The sequence below is a fragment of the Pteropus vampyrus genome, unplaced genomic scaffold (assembly GCF_000151845.1).
Source record: "Pteropus vampyrus isolate Shadow unplaced genomic scaffold, Pvam_2.0 Scaffold101, whole genome shotgun sequence".
Taxonomy (NCBI): Eukaryota; Metazoa; Chordata; class Mammalia; order Chiroptera; family Pteropodidae; genus Pteropus; species Pteropus vampyrus.
The window spans coordinates 5,908,152-5,931,384 of record NW_011888882.1 but is presented as its reverse complement, the minus strand read 5'-3'; the positions used below and the strand labels follow the sequence as shown (position 1 = coordinate 5,931,384).

Genomic DNA, 23,233 nt, shown 5'->3' with positions numbered 1-23,233 from the left:
CTGACAGCTGACCTGCCACAGCTACACATTTTTGAAGCTAGACAGCAGATAGACAAGTGGTAAGTGACTTAGAACAGAGAAAGGTAAAGGCTCAGTGTCTGTGGTGGCAGGGATGGGTGTGAGGTGCGGTGGGGACGGCAAGAATCAAGTTGATTCACTTGGCAAAATCCTCGAGAGGCTCAGGACCTGTTGACACCAGGCACCTCTGAAGGGGGTGAATGGACAGCAGAAGACAGGAGGATTGGTTGAAAACCTTTAAAAGGAGATGCTAGTAGCCAGAACCCCTATCCATTTCACTCAGTCAGCCAACTACCCATTCCCTCAGCCCTACGATTTGCATTTTCAAACGATCTCTCCTTCAGTCATTAGACTGGAGGCTTACTTTCTGGAGAGACTGCACCAGAGGATCTTGTGAGAGGGGCCCCAGACATGGCAAGGGGGAGGCATGAGAAAGTTAGCAGTTACAGCCACTATACTCAAGTTCCCCTTCCATTTGAGCCTTACGGTGAGAACCTCTGGACCATCCCATGGTCCAGCAACTAGGCAGGCAATGTCTGGCACAGCTCATCAGCTTTGCTGCCAGCTCTTTTGTGATGGGGTCAATGCCCCTGCACAGCATCAGTTAATTTGCCAAGCCCAGTACAAAATGAAAATGCAGGGCCCTTGTTCTAAAGTTATTAAGAATTTCAAGACTGTGGCAGCAGACCATTAAACTAATTGTGGGGCCCTTCTAAGCTTGAGGTCTTAGACGACTGTGCAGGTCATTAGCCTTTGAAGCCAGCATTGCCCCTGCAATACAGCTGTTAAATATTTTGAATATTACTTTTGGTCCTAAGCACTTTACAAGCATAATCTCATATAATCTTTATAATAATACTATGTGGTAGGGGATATTACCCCCTTTTTAAGCAACTAAACAAAGGGTAAGGTTAAGAAAGTCACAGATTTGATAGACTGTAGATGTGGAATTTGAGTCCAGATTTGTCTGCTTTGAAACCCAGTGCTGTCACTGTCTGTGCTGGATGCCAGTCTGACATGTGTTTCCTCCCACCTCAAACACAAACCCACATCCCCACCCACCCACACATCCCCCTCCTCGCTAATGGCTCATCACGTGTTTCAGCTCTCACACCCTTTTCCAGGGAGTCCGAGTTCCCATGAGGGTCTCTGTGCCTCCCAGCCCTGTAAGCCAGTGGTATTCTACCCTGGCTGTACTGTAGAATCTTCAAGGAGGTTTTTAAAAAAAAATTAACAATTTTTTTTAGTAGTGGTAAAATATAAATAACACAAAACGCAGCGTTTTAACTATCTTTAAGTGTACAACACAGTGGCATCAAGTACATTCAAAATGTTGTGCAACCGTCACCACTATCCATCTTCGGGACTTTTTCATTAACCCAAACAGAAACTCTGCACCTTTTAAACAATAACTCCCCATTCCCCTTCTTCCCTCAGCCCCTGGTAATCTCTGTTCTACTTTCTGCCCCTATGAATTTGCCTATTCTAGGTACCTCACTTAGGTCTAATCATAAGTGTAACCATACACTATCCATCTTTTGTGTCTGACTTGTTTCACTTAGCATAATGTTTTCAAGGTTGAACCATGTTTTAGCATGCATCAGAATTTCATTTCTTTTTAAAGCTAAATAATATTCCATTGTATGCATATACCATGCTTTGCTTATCCATTCATCTGTTGATGGATATTTGGATTATTTCCACCTCCTGGCTATTTGCTATGAACACTGGTGTACAAATATGTTTGAGTTCCTGCTTTCAATTCCTTTGGGTATATACTTATCAGTAAAAATGCTGGATCATATGGTAAGTCTCTAACATTTTCAGGAATACCAAACTGTTGTACACAGTGGCTGTACCATCCTCGACAATACTTGTTATTTTTCATTTTTTGGACACACACACGCACACACACACACACATTTAAACACTTAATGGTAGTAATCTTGTAGTTTTGATTTGCATTTCCTTAATGACTAGTGATGTTGAGATTCTTCTCATGTGTCTATTGATCATTTGTAAGTCTTTGGAGAAACGTCTATTCAAGATCTTTATATTGATTTTCTTAAAATTACCTGCCTTTAGCTGAAGGACAGTCCATTCAAAACACACAAGAACTTCAAGATTTATCAATCTTGATCAGCCAGGTTCTTCATTATCCTAAACTTTAAAGCAGGGATTTCTTACTCTTAAGTGGGTATAGGAATCCTCTCTGGATCTAGTAAAAATATCTTTTGAGGTCCCACATCCAGACATTCTGGTTCAATCTGTCTGGGGCATGGGCCTAAGGAAGGCATATTTGTAGTAAGCTTCCCAGGTGATTTCTCTTAGAGGTGATTTGGATTGCCAGGGAGAAATACTGCTTAAAGAATATCTGAATAATGACTGCATTGTGCACCGTCACGACTTCTGCCCTTTTTATGAAAAAGAGGGCAGACATCTTAGTCACATCTTATGAACTATAACCTTACTCCTATGCCTATGAGGGCAATAATTTCTAAGGATAAACTTTCTAGGTGGGAAATTCTCCCAGGTTTTATGGATACTTAAAATTTTCCTTCAATAATGACCTGGAGGAGGAGGTTTGGGACTCAGCCTCTGTGATCCCCAGGCCCACCTTTTTTCCTCCTGCGCACCGGTTGGTGCTACTGAAGTCCCAGAATGTGTTCCAGTTATGGGACCTCTATGGGACATCTTCAGGGAGAGGGATTACAGAGTACAGGACAACAAAGTGACCTCTCTTCAAAGATTACTTTATTTGAATTATGATACCTATTTATAATTCTGGTTTTTGTTTTTTAATTTTGATTTATATAGGAGAAACTAAACTTTCTAGAATAGGTCAATTCCTCTAATTAAAGTCCTTGTGTGTGCTCACTTTGGCAGCACATATACTAAAGCCCTGTGGACTTTTGAGCACTTAGTAATTACAATTTGATCTCCATCACATGTATAATATGCCAGTGCCAGGAACATAGTAGTTATTCTAAAAAATTGGTTGAATGATCGAACAAATAAATGAGTACTTATGGCGTTGAGGGCTTTTATGTCTTTGCCTTTTTTGGTGCTGCACATTTTTTAAAGTGAACCCGGTTTCTTCCTTTCCTTTTCCTTCCTCTTCCTTCCTCTTCCTTCCTCTTCCTTCCTCTTCCTTCCTTCCTTCCTCCCTCCCTCCCTCCCTCCCTCCCTCCTTCCTTCCTTCTTTCCTTCCTTCCTTTCTTCCTCATTATTCCTTCCTATGGTTGATTGTTTTGCTTTTATTATTTTTCTTTGCTTCACAACTTTGATTTTGTTGTATTTAGTGTCTATAAGAATATTGTGCTAATATTAAACTTCTTCCCAGAAATCAAATCCATTTTTATAAAAGGTATCCTGAAACTCCTTTAAACCCTGGAAGGATACAAATTAAAGTAACAACATATAGTGAAAAGGAACACTTTCAAAGAGTTAAAGATAACTTACATTTTCAATTGTTTCATTCATTTCTTCCTCTGCACTCTGAAGTTTAGTTAAAATAGCTGCTTTCTTAGGTTCAGATATTTAAGTCGATCCATAACTGTCTAAATTTAAAGAACAAATCTTTAAATACATTGACATTTGAACATTTCAAATATTCTGAAAAAGTGATGAGCCCATGAATGGAATACTCCCTCGCTCCTTTCTAGTTTCTGATTATTTGCTGGCAATCTTTGGTGTTCCTTGGCTTTTAGATGCATCATCCCAATCTCTGCCTTTGTTGTCACATAGCTATCTTTTCCCCGTGTATCTGAGGCTCTTCTCTTGTAAGGACACCAGTCATATTGCATGAGGGCCCACCCAGATTCAGCATGACTGAATCTGAACTTGATTATAATGAAAAGATCCTATTTCCAAATAAGGTCACATTTACAGGTAATGGAGGTTAGGACCTCAGTATGTTTTGTGGGGACACAATTCAACCTATAACAGTCTGCCCTCTGGTCCCCAAATATTCATGTCCTCAGAGGTCTACCTCTATGGGACATCTTCAGGGAGAGGGAAGACAACCATATGAAGATAGAAGCAGATTCTGGAGTTACGCTGCCACAAGGCAAGGGATGCCTAGGGGTGGGGTACCGGAAGCCAGAACAGATAAGGATGGATCCTTCTCTAGAGACTTTGGAGGGTGTATGACCCTGCCAACACCTAGATTTTGGACTTCTAGCCTCCAGAACTATGACAGAATAAATTTCTGTCATTTAAAACCACCTGGTTTATGATATTTCTTATGGCAGCCCTAAGACACTCTGTGGAAGAATTCGAAACACAGAGTCTGAGATAAGAGATGGTGAGACAAAGTCCTGATGGCATATGGTAATCTGTGGTAGACTGTATTTGTTCACAATTCACCCTTCCTTCTCCTCCCCTGTTAATTCCCTAGTTTGCGTTGGATAGAGTACACTTCCCTATCCCATTTGTATTGAGCTTCTCCATGTAACTTGTTTTGGCCAATAGAAGGTGGGCAGATGTGCCAGGGTACCAGTGCCAACTAGGGCCTTAACATGCTGTGTGCTTGGCAAATTTAAACCAGGCCTATTGGAGTTTCTGCCTTCTCCTTGAGGAAAGTGTATCCCAGGTTGCAAAAAAATGGTGAAGTTCTGGATATATTTTGAAGCAGAAGCCTGATGTTTAAGATTGATAGTTTGATATACGATGTGAGAAAAAGAGAAGAGCAGCTGGAAGGATGGATTTGACATTTACTGAGAGGGGAATACTGTGAGAAGAATGTTTTTGAGACAAGGTGGTGATGATGGTGGATCGTGAGTTTTACCCTGCATATTTAAATCCGAGATTACATCTGTGAGGTTATAGAAAATATATATTGGTTTCTGCCTCTGATTCCTGGCACGGAACTCCCCAAACCCTTGTAAATTCCTAAGTGATAAAGCACTAGGAGCATCTTTTGTTCTATTGAAGTGACTATGAGTAAGTTCCTGAATGGCTTCTGAATGGGGGCTTCTGAATGGTCACCAGAAAGATCAAGCCATGATTAGAAGCTTGGAATTTTCAGCATCACCCCTTATCCTGCAGAGAAGGGAGAGGGGCTAGAAACAGTTAATAACTAAGAAAGCCTCCATAAAGTCCCAATAGTTTGGGGTTTGGAGAGCTTCCAGGTTGGTGAACACATCCACATTGGGAGGGCAACACACTCCAACTCCACGGGGACAGAAGCTCCAGAACTTGGGACCCTTCTAGGCCTCGCCCTGTGTGTATCTCTTCATCTGGTGGTTCATCTGTATTCTTTATCATATCTTTTAATAAACTGGTAATGTAAATAATGTAAGTAAGTATTCCCATGAGTTCTGTGAGCCACTCTAGCAAGTTAATCAAACCTTAAGAGGGGGTTATGGAAACCTCCAATCTATAACCAAGTTGGACAGAAATTGGGGTTAACCTGGAAACCTACTACTTGTGATTGGCATCTGAAGTGGGGTGGGAACAGTTTTCTGGGACTGAACCCTCAACCTATGGGAGCTGACACTATCTCCAGGTAGACAGCTTGAGAATTGAATTAAACTTTAGGACACCTAGCTGGTGTCACAGAGGATTGCTTGGTGTGGGGGAAAACATCCACACATTTGGTGACTAAAAGTAAAAGAAGCAAAGTGTTCTGTGTGAGGGTAAAGAAAGACTCACGGGTGGAAAACAGAGTTTTTCCAATACAACATCCAATTGAATATATTGAGTAGCAGTTGATTATACAAGTGCAGAATTCAGGGGAAAGGTCTGGGATAATAATATGAATATAATAGTTGCCAGAGTTTAGAAGGTATTTAAAATCATTGGACTGGATAAAGTTGTCTAAGCAGTGAGGGTAGCCCGAGAAGAGTGAACAAGGAGTGAGCTCTGTGATCCTCCGACACTAGAGGTTAGAGATGGGAGTGTCCAGTGAGGGAGAATGGACCATAGTAGTGTGGAGTCCAAGAAGCCAAGGGAGGAAAAAGAGTGGAAAGAAGTGATGAGCTGAGTCAAATGTTGCTTCTAGGTGAATTAGATCAAGACTGAAAAGTGACCAGTGGCTTTGGTCAGGAGATCACTGATGATCTTAGCCAGAGCATATTCCAGTTGAAGATCTCCATAATTGGCTCCACCAGTAGCATTATTACTACGTGGAGATCAATTATATCAATCCAGAAATCTAGGCATTATCTCTGACTCTTCTCTCCCTTAACTCCTACAGGAAGTCATTCATCAAGTCCTGTCATGCAGATTTCTTAAATATCTCTCAGGTCTGTCTTCTGTGCATTCCCACAGTCACTACCCTAGGTTAGGACATCATCTCTTACCTGACTTACTGAAAAAGCCAGTACTTGTCTTCCTACCACCAATTTTATTTTTCTCCAAATTTTTTTTTTCTTTGCACTGCAGTCTGAGTAATCTTTCTTAAATAGAAATAGGATCATTTTCATTCTCTGGCTTAAAACTTTTTGCTGGCTGCCCACTCTCTCATGAAGAGGTCTAAACTCTTTAACAGGGCTTACAAGGTCCTTGTTGGTACAACCCCTGCTTATTCCTAAAGTCTTGGCACTATTCTACCACTCCTCCCTGCCCCCTAAGCCACATCTATGTTCCAGCCCTACAACTCACTATGCTATTTCTTGCCTCTGGGGCTTCACATAGACTCTTCTTTCAACATGAACCACTGTACTACCTACCTCCCCTCTCCTAGCCTTCAAGGTCTAATTCTTACTCATCCTTAGAGTTTCAATTTAAAAATAATTTCAGACAGATGGACTTCTTCACCAGACTAGGTTCTACCCTTTTGCCACACCATTTTTCAATCCCATCAGCAATGTATGCAGGTTCCAATTTTTCCACATCCTTGCCAATACTTGTTAGTGCCTGTTTATTTTTAAATTTTTAAAAATTGATCTTAGTGGGTGTGAAGTAGTATTTCATTAATGTTTTGATTTGCATTTCCCCAATGTTTCACATTAAGTACCTTATCATGTGTTATTGCTATTACTTGTTTTTACTTTTCTTTGAGGCATTTTTTGTCATATGGAGATTTTAAATTCTAATGTAGTTTTAAATACAGACAAAGGAATAAGTACAACATCATATTTTTAAGTGTTAAAATGAATTTTTCAAAAATGAATAGTTTTTAAAATGTAAATAAATTTCTGATGTGTATTAAAATAAGTACAATCCAGTCAAAATTTTTTTGATTTTCCAAATTGGGATATTCTTACTGAACATTATACTTACCATGAAGAGCTCCTCTGGGGGCTTATTTCCATCTAGTTCAATGAGAAACCGGGAATTGTGTTCAGCCATTACTTCCTGCAGACAATAGAGAAGAAATCTTATAATTCAGGTTCATTGGGAAAACTGAAGGCAAGATCTGAATCTTAATAAACTACGAAAAAACCTTCAAAGCTAAATTGCTTTATACATGACATAATGTATGGTATTTTCCAGTGCTCAAGAGATCATTTGCAAAAGCCTAGTCTTCTTACCATGAATTTTATTCTTTCTGTCTTTTTGTTTGTTCGTTTTTTCTCTACTTTGAAGTCTTAGAGTCCTTCCCATTAGAAAATGTTCAGGGTCATCTGTCTCTCTGCATATATTCATAAAATAATTTCTGCCAAACTGATAATTGAAAAATGGGATTGGTTTGTTTTACTTTTTGTTCCTTTGGCTATGAGCAAGGTTCAGCACCCAGATCTCTGTATACTACCTAATTATAACCTCTGTACATTTTTCTATTAGATTTTTTTTTCCCTAACATTTATGGAAAGTCTTTAACACTTATCCACCACAGGAATGGCAAATATTTTACCTTGCTATTATTTATCTTTGTTTATGGTATCTTCTGTAATATAAAATATTTTTACAATAAAATATATCTGTTTTCATTGTTTCTGGAATTCCTTTCTTGCTTAAATTAGATTTTCTCTACCTCAAGCTTATGTTAATAGTCTTCTAATTTTCTTAAGGTATTTTTTGTTTGTAATATTAAAATCTAAAATCCACTGGATTTTATTTTTGTACACTGGCAATGTTGAACACTATCTGAGTTCTGTGTTCTCAAAAAGTAGGGATCATTGAGAGTCGAGAGTCACCTCCACCCTCCTTCAAGGACTTGAATAAGATCCGTCTCCATCCTTCCTGATTCCCATAAGACTTGAGAATGGCTCACTTATTTACCTGCCTCCATAAAACTTCAGGCCCCTTTCCTTTTCTTTGAGAAGGCCTTCATCGATGAAGGTTCTCTCTATTGTAATAGTCTAAACAAAATCATTTTAATTCTCCCTTTCACAATACTGTGCAAGATGGAGTTTTAAGAGTTTCTTCTAGACAGAGAACACATTATACCAGCATTATGTATTTAACCATAAATAATCATATTCTGAACAAGGAAGCACATGATGCTTTTCTGTATTTGAGATTCTTTCCTTAAGCTAGATTCTTAAGAGTGGACTTATTAAGTCAAAAGGTGTGAACACTCCTAAGGTTAAAAATACATGCACCAGGTGAGACCAGGAATCAAGTTGGGATTCAAAGACAGGTAAGAATGAGGACTTAGTCTTGGATTACTCTTGAAGCAGGATATAAACCAGAAGATTATTCAAGTTAGTTTGCTCCCACTCACTTCCTCATGTCTCTTATAGGTATACTGAATTTTGGTGGTCCCAAGGGCACTGATATCTCATCCAGGTCAGAGGAGGCTAGAATTGCAGGTTTCTACCTTTTCTGGCTCTCCCCCGCTTCCCTCTCTATACATCAGTACCCTGGAGTTACCATATAAACAATAGTTTTACTGGTCATCAGGTGTCACCTAGGCCTAAAGTCTAGGTCTTGGTTTTTAAATTCTTGCTTTGTTGGCACTAGGACAGTCAATTCTTATCTATGCTTTGTAGCAAGGCCTAGAAGTTTTCCACTTCTGGACTTTTTATGACAAGCTATTAAAAAATGACCATACTGATTTCTATTCATTCAGCAAGTCTTCAGTGTTTGCTTTACTATATACCTGCTAGCATTAGAAATGGAAGTGATACTTCATTATTTAGATTAGCATTTCTTTATAATCGGTGAAGCTGAACATTTTTCTAGAGGCCTGTTACCCTATTGTCTTTCATTTTTGTGAACTGCTCACATTTTTTGTGCCCAATTTTCTAGGTAGGGTGGGAACTTATAGGTTTAAAAATAATTTCTATGACTTTTTCATAATTGATGTGTATCTATTTCCAGTTGTCTTTTGAGTAAAGTTTTAAAAGATTTTTATTTCCAGAAATCTTACATATAATGAAGTCGAAGCTATCATTTTTTTCCTTTATGATCTCATTATTTGTTCAGCCGAACACCTGTTAAGCATTTACTACTTGCCAGACTTTGGGCACTACACTGGGCATCAGTGATGCCAGGATGTAAGACCTGGTCCCTGTGCTTGAAGGAACCATCTCTACTCCCAATATGAATATAGTTTTCTGATTTTCTGAATTTAGTTTTAATTATGCTTTATTTCATATCGAGTGTCAACCACTTAAGGACTATGCAGGCTATTTTTGTTAGAAGAAAAAAAGAACATTACAGATAGACATGCAGATTACTCTAACGAAGCTATGTTTAAAGGCCAAGGATAGAAGAGGGGGAAGGGAGGAATAAAAGTTATACATAAGAAAACAATTAAATTTGGTCTTCATTTTGGAGAGAAGCTAATGAGAATGAAAATGATTCACATATTTTTCTTTAAAAGTATATAAACATTAGAAAACAGCATAAAATAAATTATTTTAGTTTATCAGATGGGAAGAGGCACCTTGAAGACTTTTTTATTTGTCTTTTAGTTCTATTGCTTAGCATGGTGTCTGGCCAAATATCCAAGTTCAATAAATGTTTGTTGAATAACTCTTCAATACAAATCTGACAGAGTCTTCCTTGGATTTTTAGCCATATAAAATATGCTGTTCATGTAATTTTAATTTTAATAATCGAATTTAAAAAATGCTAATTATGTTTAAAACTTTCCTATTACAATATATAATGGCCGTATCATATTTATATATCATCAACTTTAATGAGATAACCATAGAAACCAATCTAGGGATAATTCTTCTTTAGATTGTAATTTAAATAAATTAACAATTCCTTCTAGACTAAAAGACATCCCTTAAGTGTATATTTGTTTTGCTAACCCATAAATTACAGATTGAAAATCCTTTTACAAAATAGTCTTTTAACATGGGTTTTCCAGCCTCCAATCATAAATGAATTCCCATAGTGACTTTTCAGCAACACTACTGCTTTTGTAAGAGCAAAATAATATTGTTCTATGAAACAGCCTTTGGGATGGAAGCCTTATTCTAAAAGCATTCTACCAAACTCAAGAGGAGGAGAATCAAGCAGATGATATATATGGGTAAATAAATGTGAAAGCTATTTCACCAGTGACAGAACACAATATATCTTGGTCTTACTTCTAAAACATGAAGAATTATCTCCTTATAAAGTTTAACAACATGCTCAATATTTTCCAAATAATCCTCAGGCCTCTGAACTAGATGTTGAAGAATTTCGGCCACCATCTGCATTTCAGCAATAATTGCCTAAAGAGAAAAGAAGAAATTTTAAATATCTTTATGTTAATGATGATTTAATTTATGAGCCACATTCCTCCCTCCTTATATCAAGATGCCATTTGGAGGTGAAAAGCAAGCAGAAGGGAAAATTAGAAACAGGATTTTTATTTAAGAGAGAGTGAACACCCTAAGGGGGCTTTATCAGATGAAATAAAACTTTAAATTGACTTGGAGATTTATTTAATTTCTTTTTGCTCCTCAATGAGTAGGGAAGGGCAGGGGAAGAACATCAGATTTTTAAAGACAAAGAAATTAGATTTTCTCTGAATACCTGAGCTTCTACTTAATTCAGTCATTCAGAAAAGATTGATCGGGTGCCAACTATGTGCCAGGCACTTCTAGGGGCTTGAGACACTGCAGTGAATAAAACCAACTAAGATGCTGGAGATCATAAAGCACACGTTCCAGTTGGGGAATACACAACATAAAGTAGACAAATAAATGTATGACAGGTTAGGTGGTGGTAAGTACGAGGAAGAAAGATAATGCAGGATAGAGGGAATGAAGAGTGATGGGAGAAGATGCTATTTTAATCAGGTGGTTATGAAAGGTTTCTCTGAAGAAGTAACATTTGAGTAGAACCCAGAGGAAATGAGGGAGAAAGCCACATAGATTTCTGGAGGAAGAACATTTCAAGGCAGAGAGAATAGTGTGTGTAAAAGTTTTCAGCCCAGCGCCTGGAAAGTGTTCAGTATCATATTTATTATTCTATTATCATTACCATATTTATTATCTAATTACTAACTCTAGTTTTTATCAATGCATACACATCCATATTTTATACCATTTGAATCATATTAACTACTACATAAGATATTTTATAATTTGAAATGCTTTAAATACTGTTTTAATGGTCGAATAATATATTAATACCAAAAGACATTATCCTTTCCTCTCTCTAGCAGAGGGCTTTGCTAGGATGCTTGTAAATTCGGTCGGTACGCAATTTCTTACTAAGTATCTACTGTACGTCAAGGACCCTTACAGGCTCGGGGGATCAATTCCTGCTGCAGAGAGCTAACATTCAGTGAGGGAAACAAATAATAAGCAAGTAATTTCAGAAAGAGATAAGTGCTATGAGGAAAATGAAGCAGGGTAAGAGGTTAGGCCTGTGCTGTACAGCATGATAGCTACTGGCCGCACGTACCAACTGAGTACGTGAAATGTGGCAAGTGCATGTTGGGACGTGCTATAAGTGAAGTACACACCAGATTTCAAAAATCTAGCATGAGAAAAGTACATCATTCTTAAATAAAATATAATATTAAATAAATATTAATAAGTATTAAAATTACTTTTGCCTGTTTCTTTTTTATTTTTTTTTTTTTTTAAGTGGCTACTATTTAAAATCATATATAGTAAGGTATATTTCTGGGTTAGAGAGTCGCTTCCTGGATGGTCTCTAGAGATGAAATCTCTGGGGTGAGATACTGGTGATGTAAATGAGCAAGCATGTGAAGAGGATCTGGAGGAGACTGTGGTAGGCAGAGGTGAGAAGAAACAGGGAGTACAAAGACTGGAGGTGAGATTGAGTTCAGCATAGTTAAATACTAGCTGGAAGGCCAAGATGGCTGGAATATGGTGAGCAAGAGGGGAGAGACAGCGGGGGTGAGATCAGAGAGGCTGGGTCCATGGCCTTGTAAGCTATGCGAGAGTGTTTGGATTTTCACCTAAAGGTAAATTAGAAAGTCACTGAGGGTCATATTTTTAAAAAATGACTCTGGTTTTTGTAAAGAATGGAATGGGATGGGGAGGGCGGAGGAAAGTGGAAGCCATGAGAACATTAATAAAGCTGTTATAGCAGTTCGGAAAATTCTTTACATTTACATGTATATATATTAAGGGTAAACACTTTTGTACCATTGACCTAAGTGGGTGACAGGTTTGCTCCTGAACATGGCTGTACCACTATTCAGAGATCACTGCAAACTGGGCCCTGGGGGCTGAATCCAGCCTGAAGGCATAATTTAATTATCTCCCCCAGGATTGGCCTATATGGTGTTTTAAAAGTTTCAGATTAGTTGCCAACTATTCTTATTTTAAAACACTGATTTCAGGTTCTCTGGAAAAAACAGACTACCTGGTAAAGATAGGCTAGCTTTCCCACATGGCAATAGCTGGGCTGGAGCCTAGAGGCAGCTGTCCTCTGAAGAAGGACATGCACCCTCTAGCTGTACAGAAAACCTTTCTGTAGCAATAGAACTGTTCTATATCTGTGCTGTCCAATTTGGAAGACACGGCCACGTTTGTCACTGAGCACTTGAAATATGGCTGGTGCTACTGAGGAACTAAACTTTAAAATTTTTATCATTTTAATTAATTTGAATTTAAATAGCCACATGGGGTTAGTGGCTACCACACTAGACAATGCAGTCCTAGCCTACTCTAGTCCTCACTCTTCCTGGTCGTATTTCTGGCCAATATCACAAACTGACATAACTGTGGCCCCTGAAACTAAGTGAGTTGTGATCCTCTATCTCACCATCTTTAAGATGGTGTGCTTTATTCATGCTAAAATGACATACTTTTGTTCCTATTTGCTATGTAGTTTTCCTTTTTTTTAAAAAAAAAAAAAAGTCTGGAATAGATGCTGACTACCACCTAATGCTTTATTTGCACATGGAAGTGGCTTTTAAATAGGCTTTTTTATATTAACAGGTTTTTTAACTGAGATATAATTGACATATAATAGTATATCAGTTTCAAGTGTCTGACATTATGATTTGATATTTGTATACATTGCAAAACGATCACCATAGTAAGTCTAGTTAACATTCATCACCACACATAAGCAAATATTTTTTTCTTGTGATGAGAAATTTTAAGATCTACTCTTAAATGAGAGAACAAATATCAAAGATACATTGAACCCATCAGTGAGGGAACCAGCAGGATGACAAAGCTAAAGTATACGAAAACACTGAAATAAGATTGCAACATTAGATACAAGGCTGCTTAATATCCTACAGGGCAATAAAACTGTAACCTTTGTGAATTATCTATTCTACTTGAAAAATGATTTGCAATACGTCCATTTATAAATTAACAAGAGTCTAGGTTCTAATAGAAATAGTATTTATTTATAATAAGTTTATAATAAATTTTAATTAGACATTATAAAAATTATATAAAATTATAAATTATAAACATTTTAATTTATATTAGAAATCACAGGTGTATTTTAGTAGAATAAGAATTGGCAAACTATGGCCCACCCCATCCCTGCAGGCCAAATCCAGTCCATCACCTGTTAACAGATTTCTTAAATTGTAATGTCCTCAGTAAGTCATGGTAGAAGATTCTTTTGGTGCCCTACTGCATTATGCCCACTAGTATTGACTTTAGGATTATTGTAACAACATGTACATGTGAAACTGGGCTACAGATTTCTTCTTATGTGCTGCTCTCTTTGTCAGCGTTTGCAATCCGGGTTATGTTAGCTTCATAAACTGGATTATACCTGGGCTACCTTGGTCCCCACATTACACTTTGTCTTTTATTACTCTGACTCTTCACTCTGACTTGCATAGTGCTTGATATGTAGTAGGTGATCAATGACTCTGTTGCTAAGAAATGAAGCAGATTAGCTGTCAGGATGTGAAGGGACTTCCATACTGAGAAGAAAGCTAAACTTGATGACCTCCAGAGTGTGATTGAATAGTTCTTAAAAATATGAAATATTTTTGCTATTTCCTTCAGACTAAATAGAAATATAAAGAAAATGTAATTTTCTCTAGTATCTATTTTCTATTACCCATGCTATCATTTAATTTAATTATTGTGAATTATAAAAGTATATTATATGGTATTGGGATATTACCTCTTCTTCTTCTTGCTCTTCTTCCTCTTCCAGTTCCTCTTCTCCTTTTCCTTCTTTGTGTGTGTCTCTCTTCTTTTTCCTACGATTCCCAATGACTTCAGGATCCCACTGGTCCCTTGTGTATAGGTACCCTGTAGTGCTGTGCTGCCTTTGCCCAGAAATTCTTTGGCATAAATCAAAATCAGGGCACTAAGGAACAACATTAGTAATCACTTAAAGCATGTTAAATATTCTTTTACTTCCTATTCATATATTATGCAATAAATAAACCAGAAAATTCCTAAAACTGTAGGTGCATGAAATATTGTAAATGTCATTTTATAAATGTCATCACAAGCTGAGAGGCACAAGATACAACTTCTATGTTATGCCACACTTTTCTTTATCCAAATTAGTATATATGAGAAAATATCAGAAGTTTTAAGATGAAAAAAGAGGGTCAGAGAACAATAAAAAGAGTTAGAGAAATAGAATAGAAAATCAGTTTAGTCTGCAAAGGTACACAGGTGGATTCTATCAGATTAGCTTGAAAATGCTGAGAATGGAGAAAAATGAGAACTATCCATATATTTCCAATAAAAAATATCATGTATTTGCAATATTTACTATCATTTACAGTTTTATGGGTGTAGTATCTCATAAAATGGCAGTCACGAATGGGACCTGAAAGGTCATCTAGTCTAATCTTTTCATTTTTATAAATGAGAAAACTGAATCTGGATAGTAAAAAAAAAAAAGCCAAAATCAAAGTCTACAAGCAATTTTCTTCCTTCAAAGTGCTTTCACATGTGTAATATTTGACTCAGTTCTTTAACTAATCTTGTAAGAGAAGTGATCCAATGTTATGATTAAAGCCATTTTGCAGATCAGAGAACTGCTCTGGCAGGTTAAGACTCTGGTTTCAGATCACAATGTCATGGGGGGGAACTACAACTTGGAACCAGGCCTTCTGATTCATAGCCCATGCTCTGTGGCTCATTATTAATGATAACCTGGATTATCCTGCTCTAAATCACTCTTAGGATAAAAAACTCTAGATGACATTCTATGGTTGTAGTTCTCAGACGTTAGGATGTAACTGCGTATAGAGAACCGTAAATAAAGATTTCTGCTCTCTCTTGTGATTTATGAAGTCTGGAGTGAGGCTTAGAATTTTAACAAGCATTCTCAGTGATTCTGATGCCAATCGTTTATGTACCACATAAGGAAGTAAGAAACTTTAGAACATTCCTTGCTCGCTTTCTGATTCTTCAGGGCACCTCTATGTGGAGATGGTTTAGATATTTATTAAGGCAAGACTTTTATTTATGTTTCCAAATCTTTCACAAAAAAAAAAAGATTTTAACCCATTGAGGTAATTTAAAAAAATGTGTATGTATTTGCCCTTATTGAGCAGAATACCCACATTGTGGGTCCCTGATGATTGCCTTGAGTTGTCTCCTGTTTTCACTTGCAGGAAGTGATTAATAAGAGGGTGAGTCTGAAGAACAAGCCTCAGGGCAGGGGTCCTCAACCTTTAGCAGGCATCAGAGTCACCTAGAGGGTTTTCAACACTGATAGCCGGCACCACCCCCAGAGTTTCTGACCCATAGTTCTGGGCTGGGGCCTGAGAATTTGCATTTCTAACAAGCTTCTGAGTGCTACTGATGCAGTTGGCTCTGGGATTGTATGCTGAGAATCATTGCTATGATAGATAACTGGCTTTTAACTTTTTTTTTTTTCCTATTACAGACTCCTTTAGAATATGACAAAAACCATGGGCATTTGCTTCAGAAAAATGTACACATAAAATTTTTATGTAATTTCAAGAGGTTCATGGATGCTTAAGCATTTGTAGATCCCAGGCTAAGAACTTCTGCTCTAGAAATTCCAGGCTTTATCTCCAAATAAGGCCAAACCATCAAATAAGTGTGTGTTATACTGAGTGCTATCTCACATAAGGCCCTCTGATTATACTCTGGCTACCCTATTGAAACTGCTGTGTATACCCACTATCAATCACACTTATAATATAAATGGGGTTCAGGACTTTTCTATATTAACAATCCCTTATATTAAGACTTGTGTAAGATAATTCTCTCATTTTTTAGTGAGAGTTTTGTTTTTTTCCTGAGAAATGGCTGGTCTTTTCATGGACAATGTGAATTTTATATAACTGGTCACATTTCCCCTTTCTATTTTTGGCTTATCAAGTTTAAAACCAAATTGATGCCCTAAATTTAGTAAGTACTTGGAGCCTTTTTTTCCACCAGATCTTAATTTCCTATGTAGATTGTTTTCCATGACTTAAACTTTATGTTTGGTTTCAGATAATTGTTTGAGTTCTTTTCTTCTCTCCATTATACACATGTTTACAAGTGTGACATTCTCGGGGGCTGCATATTCAACACTTCAAGGCCACCTCTCCCTCACAGCTTACCCTAACACACCACTGGGTTCCAACACCTGAGCTGAGAACCATCTAATTTATTTTGAGCTGTCAAGCCTTTTGGAGAATCAGGACGCTATGACTGTAAAAGCTTATCATTCATTTTCATGTAAACAAGTACTTCTCACTTCACTGAATTCTTATCACAACTCCATGAGGCAGCTGTCATCATCTTTGTAAAGAGAAAATTGAGGCTCCTGACTGTGATCTACCAAATTCTAACAATTGATAAAGGAGAGACTTCGGAACAGGACTCAGCCTTGATTCTTAACCAGTCTAGTAGTGTTCTCTAACATTCATACGTTCAAGTCATTTGTTCATTCTTTCATTTTATTTAACTGGCAAATTTACTAGATGTCTACTAGTTGCCATGTATTATGCTAGCTGGTATTTATATGAGTAAGGCATGGCTCCCACCTTTGAGTAAGGCAGAGTCCAGAAGGAAAACAGTCAATGACAATATAGTGAGGTAATATAATAGGGAGAAGAGAGCAATGTGAATGGTCAACAGAGAAGTATGTAACTTTCCTGTGGTAAGTAATGTGTGCGTGGAAAGGAGAGAGAGAGGGAGAGAGAGAATTAGTTATTGCGTGTGTTGGCGGGTAGGGGGTGGTCATCGGAGAAAGTTCTGAGATGATGCCTGAACTGACCTTTCAAAGGATGCCATGATTAAGCCTGGTGAAGAGGCAAGGAGGTGTTGCTTGTGGATAGAGCTGCAGGTGCAAACACAGAGAAGTACAAGAAAGTATAACTCAGTCCCTATGATTGATATATAAATTATTTCCCTATTTAAAATTTTTGAAAGCATTCCTTTAATTTCACTACCATAGAAAAGAATGGTTAACTATACTAGAAAAACAACTAATATTCTTACCTTAATATTGATTATAATATCAGGTTTCAAATCTAAATTTCTAATTAATTCTATTTGCTGCAAAACAGTCATGGCATCCTGTGAAAGTGATGGTATTTCAGTGATAATATAACCTGTATGGTAAAATATAAATTTTAAAGTTTTATATTATCTATACGTAAGAGCATACATTTATTATTATTACTTTATAAAATATTATTTAGTTATTAATGAACACTAGCACAGGTCTTAAAATCATCTGTCAAAATCTTAAATTAATAGTTAAGGAAGTAAAACATGAATACTTTTCTGATAATAAATAAAACCATTCATCTAGGAAAAGACATCTTTAAAAATTCCAAATCAATTTATTTTAGGCACATAAGGAGCCTAGGGAAGGAAATTCCATGCTAATAATTCTTTTCATCTGAGGAAAGCTCATATGATAAATGGTAAAGGTATATTATAGGGGTTCCATAGTCTATTATTTTTCTTTTTTAAATTAATATTTTATAATATAGCAGGATATATGTGTATAATGTATATGTAAGTTATAGAGAGTAATAAAACACCCACGTACCCTCATACAGTGTAAGAAATTATCAACATGAGTTTGGCTTAGCACATTCATTGACTTGCATCCCTACCTGGAAACCTAAATCTTCTCCTTGAAATTCACCCTGTTTACCATCACCATGGTAATTTTAATAAATTTCTTTAATTATGTCACCGGCTTGCCTCCTCTGAGACTTGATGGCCGGCATTAATGCCCTGGTCTGACATATCCCACTGGCGGGTACTGTGGTGAAGGAGATGGCATGGCCTAGCCCTGGACTGAATTCAACCCCTGCCCAACTCACCTCTCCTGATCGAACAGTTTCAGAGACCAGTCAGTCTCTAGAGTTCATGCCCTCCTCTTCTAAGCAACAAGAAATTATACAATAGTTCCCTCTCATTCCCTCTGCTGGCAACACTGTCCAACATCTGTGTATCACAAGTAGATGACAGAAAGGTACTTGGCACCCTGTTTACTAAACTCTCCAGTACCTTGTGTATTACTACGAAAACTGCCACTGCCTGGAGAGCTTATCAGGCATTCCAAGTGTGACTGCAGGCATGCTAAACCTCGGGTATACTTGTATATTTGAATGAGTTTCATACTTGATCTCTTTCCTGGGGGAGGCAGCAGAAGAATGCAGTTTCCATAGGGTCTGGCTCTCTCCTGGTAGGCTATTATTTGGACTGTCTGAGCAATTGATTTGGGGGCTCTACCCATTGAGGGTGGCCAATATCATTATATCCAAACCCTGGGAAAAGTTGTGGGAGAGACAGAGTGGAATAACTTAGTTCTCTAGACCCAATTCTGGAAAGATCTCAGGGGGATGCTTCCTTGTAAACACGCCAGAGCTGCTGAGCCTACTGTCAACCTCTTTAACCTCAGAGACAAGTACGTAGGTGGAAGCATAGATGGGGACTTCCCCTCCCTGTCCTACATCTCCTCGACACCATTAGCAACACCTTGCCCTCCATGTTGGAGGAATGATAGATGCCATGGAGGAATGGAGGAATGATAGATGCCATGCTACTCCTTGCTGGGCACCTCCATGTGTGTACTATCATAGATAGAGTAGGCACCCTGGAGGCTGCTTTGTAGCCACTGATGTATAAAAAATAAACATACCAAAGTGAGAGACTTCTAGGGAGTTGAGCTTCTCCAACATTAGCTTTATGACAAGTTCATCTGGAGCACTGTGACCACTGATCAGTATTGATTGCAACTAAGAATAAACACAGATGTTGTACATTACTATTTAACATGTCTGTGATAAACAGCTTTTTTAAAAAAATCGTAACTTTGAAATTTAGATTTGTTTACCATAACTCCTGATTCGGTTTCACTGGAAATCTGTTCTTCCAAAACTGTTGAAGCTAAAATGTGAATTCAAAATATTAGCACAAACTAGAATTAGAATTGCCAAAGTAAGAAACATATTTGTGTGTTTTGTAAATGATAACAAAGACTAACATTTGTATATCACTTTAGTATTTACAAAGCCCATTTATATACATTATGTCATGTAAGCCTAACCTACGTGAGGCAACAGAATGTATTCCACAGAAAACAGGTCTGTTCCACCTGCTGCCTAAAGGATCTTAGGGGAGCTAACTTGATCTTGGGGAAGTTAACTTCCTAAACACCTCTGTACTTTGCATGCTTATACTCTGTGTAGTATGCAAGAGAACATGAATTGGATGAAATGAGATTGTGTGTATGACAGTGATTTGGAAGTAATAAAGTATCACATAAAATATACACTAGTATACTATTATTAGTCCAGACACTTTTATAATCATTCAGTTATATCCAGAGCCCATTAATTTCACATACTGATTGTATAAAAATAAAACATGCATCAAGAAATGTTATAAAAGTTAACATTGATTAGAAAGAGAGGTCCTGAGGCTGAAATTTGAATAACATGTTTTCTTTTTAAGAGGAAATATTCTATCCCTTGATAAAAGAGATCCTGAGTTAGAAATGACAGAGCTATGACCTAGGGGAGGGCCCAGGAGCTAATGCTCTATTGAACATTTGATATTCTTTAAGATTTCTTACAAATGAATTTTTTGACCAAAGAAAGTTGTTCAAATTTTAAAAGTTTTGATTCTGGGGAAGATGGCAGACTAGGTAAAAGCAGAGTCTGTCTTCTCCCAGGTCCACATTGAAATTACAACCAAATTATAAAATAATCAACGTGGAGAATCACCTGAAGTCCAGCTGATCATAACACCTACATCTGATAATATAAAAGAGCCACATCGAAGCTGGTAGGAGGGGCAAAGTCGCGAATCGGGCTGGACCCGCACCCGCGGGTGGTGGAGGATCACCGGGAGGGAGAGTGAGGCTGCAGAGGCTCTCCTGAAGGAGAGGGGGGTTCTAGTCTTATCTGGGGGCTCTCTAGCCCAGGGTCTCAGCCCAGGGTCTCAGCCTAGGGAAGAGGAGATTCCAATAACTCTGACTGTAGAAAAGAGGGGATTCCAGCTGTCTGGGTGAGATGGAAGGTGACTGAGCCCCTGGACGTCCCTTTGAACGACCCGCGCACAGGCTTTCTGACCTGCAGACCCTCACCGGAGACACCAGCGGTGGGTCAGGGGCTTGCGTAGGATTCATTCTGAAAAAGTCTCCATTACCTGGAGTCAGAACGAAGGCTGGAAAGGCAGCCACCACTGTGCCTTAGTCTGGCTTCCCTACAAGGTAATCTACAGACCATGCCAGCTTGATTGTGCAGACCCCACCCACAGAGCCAGTAGGAAGCGTTGGTCAGAGGGGATCAGTCACGCAGCCCAACCTGCAGATTGCCCGGGGCATTTGTTGCTGGATGGCTGCCAAGCCCTGCTCTGATTCAGGGCCAAGCATTCACAGAGAGTGACCAGCACTGTGAGGTGCATTTCAGAGGTCAGGCAGATCACTGCTGCCAAAACAAACTTGGGTGGATATCGGGGACCTGTGGGCCAGTCCCAGACAGCAGCTGGTCTTGCTGTGATTTGGGACTTCTGCGAGAACTCACAACAGTTAGCAAAGTTGCAGCAAGACTGAGGATGTATTGATCTGACTGCCATTGTCTCTCTGAGACTTCACCCCAACCTACCCTCGAATTGCCCCAGGTGGCCCAATGACAATGAACTGCTACAGCTATGCCCCTCTCATCCCCTAATCTCTTAATCCACACAGGCAACAAACTTTGGCTGGCACAGGGTGGGCAATGCATGGAAATCAACAGCAGGCAGAACTTTGCTGCCTGCAAGAGTTGCAAGATTGTGTCCGGGGAGCACAGGGGTCTGTGAGAATGCTCCTGATGGCAGCTGGTCTCACTGTGATCTGGGTCTACAGAGGGAATGCCCAGGCACAGAAAATGCAGCAAAACTGAGGCTATATTGGCTGAACAGATCTTGTCTCCCTGAGATTCTGCTTCACTCAAGCCACAAAGTGCCTGCAGCCCATTGACAAGCAGCCTCCTGTACCCTGCTTGGCTCTGGGGTTGAACAGTTATCACAGGCAATAGACCTTGGCTAGTGCAGTGAGTGCATTTTGAGGAAAACAGTTGTGGACAGACCAGTGTTGCCTGTATGAGCTGCAATATCTCTTAAGGGAATTGCAAAGGTCTGTATTAGCCTGATGGCCCTTAAACTCCCCAAGTTCTTGCCCCATCCAGAACACAAAGTGCACGCTGCACATTGATAGGCAGCTGCCCCTGCCCTGGAGTAGCGCATTTAGGCTCAGGGTGGACAGCAGCTGACCTTGCTACGAGTGGAAACTTGTACAGGGAGACACAGAGACAGTGTTGGCACGTAAACTGACACTGCAGTGGCAGGGGGAAATTCACTCAATAGACCCAGGAGACTACTAGGGTCCCTGAACTACACAACACACATATCACCCAGAGGCTCATCCAGTTTCAGAGTCTTACAGGCAACTGATAGGCAGTGTCAGGCCTTGAAGAACACTGGTCCCTCTGCTAAACTGCCACAGGTCAGGGATGGGGGATAACCGAGAGCTGCCTACAGCATCGTCTCTTCCACTTACCTATAGATCCAGCATAGGCAACAACCATCAGCAGATCAGTTTGTAGTTCTCACCAGGTAGCCCTGAGCCATCAAAAGCAGGGGTTGGCCTTGGCTTACAGGGGAGCCCCTCCCAAGGGGTCACAAAACTAACGCATTTGGAGGCTGGCACTAGACCACAACAGAGCAACTCCTGACTAGTTCCATTAGTGATACACACACAGGGTGATTGCAACAAGTACACAAGCCTGCTAGGGCAAATCCCACTCAGTAGAGTCAGCCGCCACACAACAACTCTTATTCTGTGGGTGCAGCCAATTCACACAATTAGTCAGCCTGAACAGTAATCCCACCCAATGATCTACTAACAACAATAAAGGCTTGGCGACAACAGAACATCACACATAACTCACACAAAGGACACGTCCAGAGCTCCCGGCATAAGGAAGCAGGGAGAGTGTGCCACTGAGCCGCACAGGACACTTTCCACATTAGGCCATCTGGCCAAGGCTGAGAGGCAAAACCAATATTCCTGACACATAGAAACGAACACAGAGAGGCTAATAAAATGAGAAAACCAAGAAACATGCCACAAATGAAACAAAAGGAGAAAACTCCAAAAAATAAGCTAAATGAAATGGAGGCAAGCAACTTACCAGAGACAGAGTTCAAAATAACAGTTATAAGGATGGTCAACGAATTTATGAGGAGAATGGATGAGCACAATGAGAACCTTGACAGACAGACGGTAAGCATTAAAAAGGACATAGAAACCATAAAAAAGAACCAGACAGAAATGAGGAATACAATAACTGAAATGAAGAACACACTAGAAGGATTCAACAGTAGATTGGACGAGGCAGAAGATCGAATCAGCAAATTGGAAGACAAGGTAGCAGAATACACCCAATCAGAAAAAAAGAATAAAAAAAAAAATGAGAATAGTTTAA

At 38.9% G+C, this 23,233-nt stretch overlaps 1 protein-coding gene across 1 annotated transcript in view; it reads right to left on the bottom strand.

Moving 5' to 3' along the window:
* Window positions 1-23,233, bottom strand: part of AK9 (adenylate kinase 9) — a 110,864-nt gene that overhangs the window by 72,188 nt on the left and 15,443 nt on the right. Inside the window, 8 exon segments of the mRNA XM_023533389.1 lie at window positions 3,481-3,542; window positions 3,545-3,578; window positions 7,246-7,320; window positions 10,458-10,586; window positions 14,440-14,628; window positions 17,742-17,854; window positions 19,402-19,498; window positions 19,597-19,649. Of these exon segments, the coding sequence (XP_023389157.1) occupies window positions 3,481-3,542; window positions 3,545-3,578; window positions 7,246-7,320; window positions 10,458-10,586; window positions 14,440-14,628; window positions 17,742-17,854; window positions 19,402-19,498; window positions 19,597-19,649 (752 nt within the window).